Source organism: Schistosoma mansoni (genome assembly GCF_000237925.1).
Source record: "Schistosoma mansoni, WGS project CABG00000000 data, supercontig 0049, strain Puerto Rico, whole genome shotgun sequence".
NCBI lineage: Eukaryota > Metazoa > Platyhelminthes > Trematoda > Strigeidida > Schistosomatidae > Schistosoma > Schistosoma mansoni.
The window spans coordinates 1,217,448-1,229,014 of NW_017386028.1; the positions used below are offsets into that span (position 1 = coordinate 1,217,448).

Genomic DNA, 11,567 nt, shown 5'->3' on the forward strand with positions numbered 1-11,567 from the left:
TTCATTTGTGTCAGAAAGAGAGTACACTTGGGAGAAATGCGATGGTATAAGCTGGTTAATTCATCCAGAGGACTCAAGCAGCGTTAGCGTGTCATTTCTTCGCAAAGATGTTACTAATTATTGGAGTCACGCGCGGGCAGCTTGACATTAATCTTAGACTATATATACTTGGATTAATGATAATTTGGTTGTTTTTTCTCTGAAGAAGTGGCCTTTAATGAGTCAAAAAACGTCAGAAAATCTAATTTTTCTACCCCATTGGGGGGTTTATAAATATATTATTTATTTATAACAATCTACCCAATGCTCAATTCATTCAAAATTACATGGGTGGAAGGAACAATTTTGAATTGACCGGCTCCATTGAATCCACCGGATATCGAAGCATGTTATCCAGCAACAATATTGAATCATTCTCAAAAAGACTACATTATTTTTTGTAGGAATCATTTACTAAGAATCTGTTTATTTACACGGCTTTGAGCCATACTGTTTGTATGAAGATTTCCTGATATGGATAATTCATTTATCAGGTTACAGACTCGTGCACTTAACTTCGAGCCACACTCAATGTGAGGAATATTGGTACTGCGCGGTTGTCTAGTGACTAAAACTCAAACGCCTTAACCATTGAGCTACCGTCCAACATTTTTGGAGTAAGAAAGACAGTAATACTGATTCGGCTGTCCAAATCTAAGTACGTAAAGTGATGTTTCAAACCTACAGTCAACTAACCGAAAACTTTGCGCATCAACTTACTAAGATACCGCACTACAAATACTAATAATCAGTACTTGAAACATGAAGAATACTACACAATTCAGCAGATTTTTATAAACATAACCAAGAATTCAAAAACAAAACTGCTGGATTCCTGTTTTAATGAACATATTATCAAACCATAAAAGAAATATTATTCAGTTAAATAATATCAAAAATAAATTGACGTGGATTTTTAGTACCAATGTTAATCATCACTAAAAGCAGTAATACTTCCAGTCATTCATAAGATTACGTAAATTGTATTTGGACTTTTCCCTTGGAAAACTTACTTTTCGAGTTATTTTATCAAATTCAGTTCGACCAAAATTCAGTAGATCATTTAATCCACCAGAACGTTTCGGGATGGAAACATGGTCGATAATATCTTCAAAATCATCTGGTGGAATAAACGCCATATCTGAATTCAAAACTGCTACACGTGATTCAAAAAACTTTAGAAAGTTTAAAATATGATGAAGAGAAAGAAAACAAACCATTATTTTTCAATCTTAATGATTATGTTGAAAAAGTTTGGAGTAAAAGTTAAATGTTATTCGGTACTCAGATAACATAATTGCTATAACAGGATAAGTATTAATTAAAATTAAGTCTTCAGAACTGTCCCACATGAAGCAAATGTGTATAATTATCAAATAACTAAATTTTTGTTCTTTCGTATTCCACTACTTACAAGCTTTCTCGTGATGCATAAACTGTGATCATGTGTTGTACCTTTCTTAAGTTACTGTTACTTTGTGACAGACCCATTACTCAGTCTTTTTCCCAGTAATAGCGTAGTTATGTCCGCATTGTAAATTCTTAATTACGTTGATGTGTGGTCAGGATTTTACTTGATATTGTTGTATGAGCGATTCATAAATTCAAACTGTATAGTTAGGAGTTGTCTACTTGCGCTATTGTGTTCTATTCTAGCTGCCGGGCGAGAGAGTGTGGGAAACTGTTTTTGGACTAACGGTTATAAAGTATTATTCTTGGCCGTCATCTCACTAAAATCGTGTCGTTCATTAGCCGAAGGTCATTGGTATTAGATAAACAGTCTAAGTGATCCAATCAATGCTCGGACAAGATCAATACAACTGCTCTCCTGTCTCTTACGGTATGACCATGTGGGACCCAAAAATAAATTAGAAGAAATATGATTATTTTTATCGTCACATCAATTGTATTACAATAAACAATGTGTTAGAGTACATTTGCTAAAAATGTAGTGGCATTAGTCTGTTTTAGTATGAGAATCCACATGCAGTGGAAGATTGCCACGCAATATCGATATTTTGCCCCCAAATGCCCTGGTACGGCCGAGAGTGGGAAGAGTCCGCCCTCCCTCTCCAAATGCTCTCACATGACCACGCGAATATATAGCCTCTATCAGGGAAGTCCTACTCACTGCCTTCTCGTGGCATTACTGTTGTTTACGAAATTGAGAGGACGAAAAGCGAATGTCCGGCGCTTTAACCGGGTTGGTGGACACGGTGCGTTCACCTAGGGGAGTTGGAAAACCCTGATTCCAAACCGATGGTGCACATGGGCTCCAGGATCCTATAGATGAGCATTGGTTGCATCTTCACGACGCCATGAAAATGGCGAGTAAAGCCGCTTGCAGCTTCGCGAAACGTCCCGCTCACAAGCACTGGGTTTCTTCTGGCTCCTTACAATTGATGGAAGCCCGTCGGTCTACTCCGGGTGACCGTGAGTATGACCACAAACGAAGGCTGTTACGTAATGAAATTGGGCAAAGCTTGCGTAAGGACCGAGAAGCCTGGTGGTCGGAGCGTGCTAATGAGATGGAAGCAGCAGCTACATCTGGTAACTGTCGGATGCTCTTCCAACTCATTCGATCCACTGGCAGCAAGAAGTCTGGTGTGAGTGAAACAATCTACGAGGATGATGGGATGCCAATCACTAACATCTCTCGACGTCTTGGACGATGGGCGGAATTTTTCGAAGGGCAGTTCAACTGGCCTGCTGCTCCGGCAACATCAACCAGTTTGTCCTGCCCCCCATGGCCGGTGACGACTGATCCACCAAACGAGGCGGAAGTCCGCAAGGAACTCCAACTCTTGAAACGTTACAAATCACCGGGCCCAAATGACTTACCTCCAGCTATTTTTAAAGATGGTGGTGACTTTCTGACTAAGGAATTGACTGTGTTGTTTGCAAAGGTTTGGGAGCAAGAAAGTGTTCCAACATCATGGAATGAGTCGATAGTCGTCCCTATCTTTAATAAGGGTTCACGTTGTTCCTGTAATAACTATCGGGGGATAAGTCTACTTCCGATTGCGTTCAAACTATTGGCTTCTATCATTCTTCGTAGGTTGTTTAAAACCCGAGAACGATTGACTCGCAAGGAGCAGGCTGGTTTTCGTTCTGGTCGAGGATGCATTGATCACATCTTCACCCTCCGACAAATGTTAGAACACCGTCATACTTATCGCAGGCCAACAATCGTAGTGTTTCTTGATATCAGGGCTGCCTTCGATTCGTTGGACAGGACTGTTCTCTGGGATTGTCTATTGAAGAAGAGTGTGCCTGAGAAGTTCATTAACATCTTAAAGGCCCTGTATACGAACACCTCAGGCAGAGTGAGGGCATACAACCATCTTTCTCCCTTGTTCCATTCGAGCAGTGGGGTTAGACAGGGTTGCCCAATCTCACCATTCCTCTTCAACTTTGCCATCGACGACATCCTGGAAACAGCTCTGATGGATGTAAGTAATGGCGGTGTGGATCTGCTGCCTGGAGAACGACTTCTCGACCTTGAATATGCGGATGATATTGTCTTACTGTGCGATAATGCCCAAGGCATGCAATCCGCACTTAATCAGTTGGCAATCAGTGTCCGCAGGTACGGCATGTGCTTTGCACCCTCCAAGTGCAAACTACTCCTACAAGACTGCCAGGACTCTCATCCTGTACTCACCCTGGATGGTGAGCAGATTGAAGTAGTTGAGAAGTTCGTGTATCTAGGTAGCTACATAAGTGCTGGTGGTGGCGTGAGTGATGAGAACGATGTACGTATAATGAAAGCCAGAGCGGCTTATGCCAATCTGGGCCATCTTTGGCGCCTTCGTGATGTTAGTCTGGCTGTAAAAGGTCGGATCTACAACGCGTCGGTGAGAGCAGTTTTGCTCTATGCTTGTGAAACCTGGCCTCTCTGAGTTGAGGATGTTAGACGTCTCTCTGTGTTCGACTCCCTGGTTGGGGTCCGAGAGATGGTGCAAAACAGTGGCTAGAGACGTTATCAGATATGGCTCAGAATAGAAGTCAGTGGCGAGCCTGCTGCAATCTTCTTTTACTTTCTACATAAAGAATGGTTCTAACTTTCCTAACTGAAAGAGTCTTCTGGTTGTACATTTCAGTCCGCCTTATCTTTTCATCCCTTCTCTTCCTACTTTCATTATTTTGTGTGGCGCATATGTACCTGGTGCCCTTTTGTACCAATATATATGTGTTTAAATAAATAAATAAATAAATAAATTCGATCATCGTTGTCTCCGAAGGATTGCTGATATTCAGTGGCAACACCATGTTAATAATGCAGAGGTTCGGCATCGTGTGTTCGGGCACAGAGACGATAATTCAATTGGTGTCACCATCTTGAAACACCGACTTCGGTGGCTTGGACATGTTCTACGAATGTCGTCCCAGAGACTTCCACGTCGTGCATTATTTGCCGACTCTGGGACTGGTTGGGAAAAGCGGAGAGGTGGTCAGTGTATGACATGGTGTCGTGGTATGAAAGAAAGCTGCAAAGGGTTAGTTTCTGTTGGTCCTTCACGACTCCCTGGCTGGGGTCCGAGAGATGGTGCAACACAGTGGCTAGAGACGTTATCAGATATGGCTCAGAATAGAAGTCAGTGGCGAGCCTGCTGTAACCTTCTTCTACTTTCTTCATAAAGAGTGGTTCTAACTTTCTTAACTGAAAGAGTCTTCCAGTTGTACATTTCAGTCCGCCTTATCTTTTCATCCCTTCTCTTCCTATTTTCATTATTTTGTGTGGCGCATATGTATCTGGTGCCCTTTTGTACCAATATATATGAGTTTAAATAAATAAATAATATATATTCGGCAGCAATTATTGGAGCCAGATAAAGGGTCACTAAAAGTTAATCTTACCTTACATTATTTATTATGAATCAAATAAACCAACGTCAAAACTACCGGATCAGACTTAAGTAAATGAGTAAAATGTCTGTGATAAAAGATATATCTTGACAGGAAATATTTAGACAATGGACTATAACTTAGATATATTACACCAATAGTAGGGTTGACTTATTGAGAATTGAATACTTAAAACTCAGGATTATAGATTCAATTTAATTATAACAGTTTTGATGGTTGAATTTAGGATAGAAAAGATACAAGATTATATAACTGATTACTAAACGATTTGAAGTAATCAACAAGCTGAAAAATGACTTCTATTTCCAACTGAACAACAAAAATCAGCGTATACATTAGTCATTAATTATTCACTCTAGAAAATCAAGTATACGATTCAGTATACCAATGATATAATTTATGAGTATCTGAAAAATGGTTAAGACTAAAGAGATAAACAATCAGTTAGATAAGTAAGTTGGTTGTATTATACATAACTGAATGACTGGCATTTTGAATATTAATAATGTCAAATGAACAAACAACCAAAATTACACATGCTTAATGTATTTACACTTTGTAGAATATGTGCACATCGATTAACAATATGTAACAATCGTTATATATATATATATATATATATATATATATATATATATATGACTGACTCCTATATATCATTGTGAGAATAAAGTGGACTAGAAATTAAAACGATGGATCTACATCAAGTAGTGATCCTGACTAGACAACCATTGAAAACTAAGAAACACTGAACATTTTTTGGTCCAAGAATAAAACTCCTCAGCCATGTGCATTCACGACTTAAGTGAGAATTAAAACCAAGACTTCCATATCTTGAGGCAAACATTTAAACGTTAGATTACTGAGTTGGAATATAATCGTTCATAAGTTTAGCTTCAACTAATTCTCAATACTGTACAAACAACTCTTAATCTCATTGGTACGTAACTGCTTCACATACGACACTTCACTGGTCACAGCTCCTTACTTAAACTCTGGGAATTAACTGTCGACATCAGCTAGTAGTGAGCACACATAGCTTTATGTTCTGAAAATAATTACAATAATGACATAAGTACATGGAAGACAGTAGTTTTATTGAGAATTTCAAGGTTTATTAATTGTATAAATATGGCTAGTAAATTGCTTTAGTTAGTGATAAAACTGTTAACTGTGAGCAACATAGATAAACATGTGTAGAACCAATGATACATAAAGCATAGTTAAAGTTCACTAAAATTTGAGTTATAGCATTTATGGCAATGTAGTGATAGTGATAATCATGAATGAAGTAAACATACAATTAATAATACGTAGTAGTGTTAATATGACTAGTCGAATCTACCGAAAAGACTCCAGGATTATAACGTTAGATGATACTTTAAGTTATATAACTTGAAATTTTTAACACGAAAGAATTTGGTGGGAAAAGCACTGAATATTACAGATAACTTATTCAGTATATTCTCATAAACCAAATAAAGATTGAAATGAAAACATACGGTGGACTAGTGGTTTGGTAGTTGTTAATGAACCCAACTTTAAATTAATGGGTTGCATATACACAAACATCGTTTACTTTGATTTAGACGGTCTGATTATACGCATCATTACCTATCACAAAAAATGTACCGGTTTAGGCTGAGTATATTAGCATCAGCTCATTAATTCAGTCGAGTTGAGCTAAAAAAAAATACTCTTTTGAAGGTTAGTAAATTCACTTCTGAAATATAACTTATCGCACTGTTATTACGACATTAAGTCGAATTAATTACGTGAATGCTTATATCGTCGTCATCATCATCATAAAGCATTATATTTTTAAATATACTTCCTGTTTACTATTAGTAGTCATATGTAAGTAGAATAAAAAAGAGTCAATAATAGAAACTTTTCAAGTGGTAAAATTAGTGACAACTATAAATAATGTCATGCATTGAAAAAAAATTACAGAATAGATCCTCGTGATAATATTATAAAAACCACATTGTTTTACAGATTGGTTCTAGTTATACAAATCAAAATATCGATGTAGCGATCTGTGTTGTTACGGACGATGTCCAGATTCTGGTGCTGATACACGGCGTGCTGCGCGCATAACCCCCCAATTGACTACTTGAGAGAGAAAGTGTATTTGGCTGCCGAATAAAATGCACCAATGCTCATTCATATACATATATATCACTTCAATCTTTAGGAAATTGATCAATTTCTTAGCCAATGAAATGTACTTGTCTTTTAGGTCACTTTTAATTGCCATCGATTGACCTTTTCATTAGGTTACTTCTGATTGACTTTCCACATCAGTCTACACAAAGCCAATTAAGCTTGTGCTGTGCCTTCTAACAACTAATAATTCAGGTGCCCCACTGCTGAAAAGACAAAAAATTCAGTAGGCCTATTTCCTACACCTAAGCAACGATGGATCCCCTAGAACATCACTCATCCATGGTGCCTAATGAAATGGCACGTGAGCTATTTAGCAATTAAAAACGACAATTAGAAAAATCTTTTGACTTATTTAAGTAGAATATTCGTGAAATAATGAATTTCCATCACATAGCTCTTATTATTGGTCCATTTTACAACAAATAACTTTATATGATGTGAAAGTGATAAGTTTCTTCATAAACAGTTACCCAAAAGTGAATTTTCACAAGTCGATAGAAATTCAACAAACACTCCTAATCTTATTTGAGTAAATATTATTTCTTTACCTTCCAGTTCTACTAAGTGCCAATATTTCGCGTCTATGCCAAATAACAGATATATAGGTGTAAATAGAGTATAAACAATTAAACGATTATCAGATCAACTAACTTGTATCACCATTTGAGAATTTAAAAGTTCTGTAAGATACGGCTGTAATTCATGACCACAAGAAGTAACAAATACAGCACGGTTGAAAAACCATCCACCTATACGAGGTTGATCAAATTTATCTTGTGATCGACTTTCGTCATTTGGTGATTGTATTGGTAAAAGATCGACAGATGTAGAAACTTCATTATGTTGCAGTGCTGATCGATAACGGCCTATTTAGGAAAATACAAAGAAGATGTAGTAAATTAATAATCATAATCAGATTAAAAATTCGTTTACAATAAGTAAGAGGCATTGATTACCACAAATATGATTTCAAAACAAACTGTCAGCTAGTAGCGATTAAAAATATTGTCTTAACTAACAGACTCAACAAGAATAAACCGATCACGTGTAATTGTCTGAAGGCTTAATCAGTCTAAAATTGTAATGCAAGCCTCATATAATGTATGGAGTAATTTGGTACCTTCTTATGGATAATATCTAGAAAAACGAGAACAGGTATACAACACTCTTAGTAACTAGTGGTTTGAAAAGGGTAAAAAGAGTATATTTATAATATTAGAAACAAAAGAATTGGAACTGGAAAACTTTAGTTGGGTAATAATAACATTATATATTACCATTAATAGAACCGAATACACGCTAATTGGAATACAATGATGCCTTTTAAAAAATATTGGATACGCTCTACCGCCTTATGTATTTACTTAGATTTGCGTACATACGATGGATTGTACAAGCTTCAATCTTGTATCTCATTCATCAGTCCACCCCTCTCACTTGTAAATCGTGTGTTGATATTTATAGCCTCGTATCTGTGACACCAAAAACGCATTTGTAACATTTAGAGAGTTCTTTTTCTTAATTTAACCCCGCGTAAATACTAATTTGCCATAGCTGAATCCCAAATATGGGAACACCACTTTTTTGTCCTATATATCTCTGAATATATTTAACAATCGATAAATCAAAACTCAACATTCAACAGTTTAAACTTCAGTCCACTTGTGATAAAGAGCATTAAATATCCGTTGACATAAGTTCGTAATGAAATCTAACGGAATATTGCAAACATTTTAATAAAATCATCTAACCCCTTAATGACTTAATTTGAGATAGATTCCAGAAAGAATATGTAAAAAGACATGAACTCAGGAGTCAACTAAGCAGAGAATAAGCCAGCAACTCAGTCACATTTAATAAAAATCATGTCATATCACGAACTGACTTGAAAATGAATAAGTGGCCCATTGCATTATAACTCAGTAATCTAAAAACGGTGTTGTACACACATGGGATGAAGACCCTGTGCTGATCACTATGTGAAGTTGCAGATGTGCATGAACAAATCTATCCAAACTCTTGTCAAAATTTGATCGAATAGTCTTACAAATATGTGACTATCTTCCTGATGAAGTGCAAAAACTAGTTTTGTCTGAAACAAATTGAATTATATAAAAATATAATCATTATCGAAATTAAGTAGATATCCGACAAAATTTCTCCAGGAATTGATGATTTAATAACTTCAAAATAATTGGTACAAACCGCCTGGTTATATTGTGGATGAACACATTGAGTGATGTGCTTTTCCAATAATTGCAGTCTCTTTATTTTTTTTGTAAGTAGAATTAATTCACTATGAAATCATTTTTAATTACGAAGCAAAAAATAGTAACCTTACCAAGAAGAATAGCCATCAGTTCTAAGTATGGTCGAGCTAGAAGTAAGGCAGCAGTTGAAGCAACATTTTCTGTTGAGCGTATATGCCGTAAAATTGCACTGTGTGATGCATTACACCGTTTAATCAACCAATGACGCTGAAAAAAAGATAAAGTATCGAAATAAAACAAGGATCATTAACAGCAGTTTACAATGTCATTGAATAATCTGAGAACTCATTTCTAAGACTGAAATAATAAATGTGAACGAAAAAAACAGTATGTCTGTGTAAAAATAAAATTGCATGAGTATAAAAAAGTCACAGCCATCAATGTAAACCCACATTAATTGTAATATCATCGGTAAATTTTCTTGCTTCCATATCAATAATTAGATAGGAATCTCGATTTATCATCGAAAAAGTAAAACTAATTAAAAAAGAAATAAACATCTATTTCAAACAATTTTATCCTTACAGTACGGTACACACATATTTCATAGTAGTATCTTGTTGCTAAGACTTATTATAACAAAATTATTACCAACTATATAGTAAATTAAATTCATTTAGTGATATTAACTTCTTGGGTATAAATAAATTATGTATACCACCTCAACCACTTTTATGCATAACCTCATTCATGCATTTGACAGACAAACAATTACTTAATAAGAAAAGTTCAGAAAAGGGATATCTTTTTAGCGAAATTACTATCAGGCGGTAAAATCATACTCACACATGAAATTTTAGGTATTAATTCTGTGAGAAGATATGAACAACAAACAAACATGATGCTGTGATGGAATGATTCATCAGTTGCTTAACGATGGAATACCTACTACCATCACAATGCCCGTCGTCCGAAATACAAGTTTGAAACTTGTGCTAATTTAATCGCAGTTGTTTATTTACTCTGAAGAAGTGGCCTACATTAAAGTCACGAAACATCGAAAATATAATTTTTCTATTTATTGCGGTATAACAAAAATATATTTATCATTAACTTTCTACCCAATGCTCAATTTATTTGAAACCAACAAATTCAATCTTGGTATTGATGTCTATAAAGTTTTCGGTTATTTTTTGCATGATATTGAAATTAACTCTTTCTCCAAGATTGAAATTCCATAGTTAAACACCCCGGTGTTAAATTAAAAGATACCCAGTTATGTAATTACACACATGTTAGTGACGTAAGGCAAAAAAGCAGTAAAATATGGATTTCCCTCCAAATTTTGCCGATTGGAATAAAAATTACTGAACACCACATATATAAACTATGGATTGATGTATATGAAGCCATTGGCTGGTGGAGTAGGTACAGATTCCGTGGTCGGGTTCCGCAAAATAGTCATTATATATGGTTAGGGACCAGTAACAACGTTTATTTACACGGACTTCCAGATAACTCAGAGTTCGTCTGAACGGTGAAGTACTTTTCAGGTGATTTAGTTAGAGTCTGTGAGAAACTCTAACTAATGGTTGAAGATGTCTGGCGATATGATTTGAAATTGAGGTGCAGATTAGTTTACTACGCATGTTTCCTAAATTGTCGAATACTGAATATTTATTCAGTCTTCATTCCTTGATTTCATGTGTTTCTTTACCTTAAGTTCCCTACTGATTCTTAAATTGGTGCTTTCAATTCTTTTTATTTCTCATGCTGACTTTTTCTTGATAAAATGATGTGAAACGTGAGGGCTGGAACCGAAGTTCTATCCTGTTAAGTACTAATTGAACATTTTTGTCGATAACCTAAACTTTATATCAATAAACGTATATATTTCATAAGCATTAAAATGATTTCAAACACTCCACGCAATATGTTAAAAATAAACTGTACTTTGCTAAGATTCGCATCCAATAAATATTTCTTATCTGCCAACTTCTAAGTAGACCAAAACGCTTGTGCGTATTACATTAATTACCTGATGAATCAATGTGAATTTTATATTAAGGTATAATACGTCAAAATGATTATTTTTAGTGCAAATAGAAGACAATTAGTAGGTAGAAACACCAGTATAAATATATTAAACATACTAAAACAGACGGCATGGTTATTCCTACATCCCCTGTTCCATATACCACATCATGATCCAAATCCACAAGTCGAACTCCAGGAATTAACAGTGGTTTCATCTTCTATACAAATAAAAAGCAGAACTTT

At 35.6% G+C, this 11,567-nt stretch overlaps 1 protein-coding gene across 1 annotated transcript in view; it reads right to left on the reverse strand.

Moving 5' to 3' along the window:
- The window catches only part of Smp_161560 (hypothetical protein), a gene marked incomplete at both ends in the record, with an annotated part of 29,975 nt that extends 18,436 nt beyond the window's left edge, over positions 1 to 11,539 (reverse strand). The window contains 4 exons of the mRNA XM_018790613.1: positions 1,053 to 1,214; positions 7,729 to 7,943; positions 9,419 to 9,554; positions 11,441 to 11,539. Coding sequence (XP_018646127.1) covers positions 1,053 to 1,214; positions 7,729 to 7,943; positions 9,419 to 9,554; positions 11,441 to 11,539 — 612 coding nt within the window. The remainder of the gene's footprint in view (positions 1 to 1,052; positions 1,215 to 7,728; positions 7,944 to 9,418; positions 9,555 to 11,440) is intronic.
- Between the last annotated feature and the right edge of the window lie 28 nt (positions 11,540 to 11,567).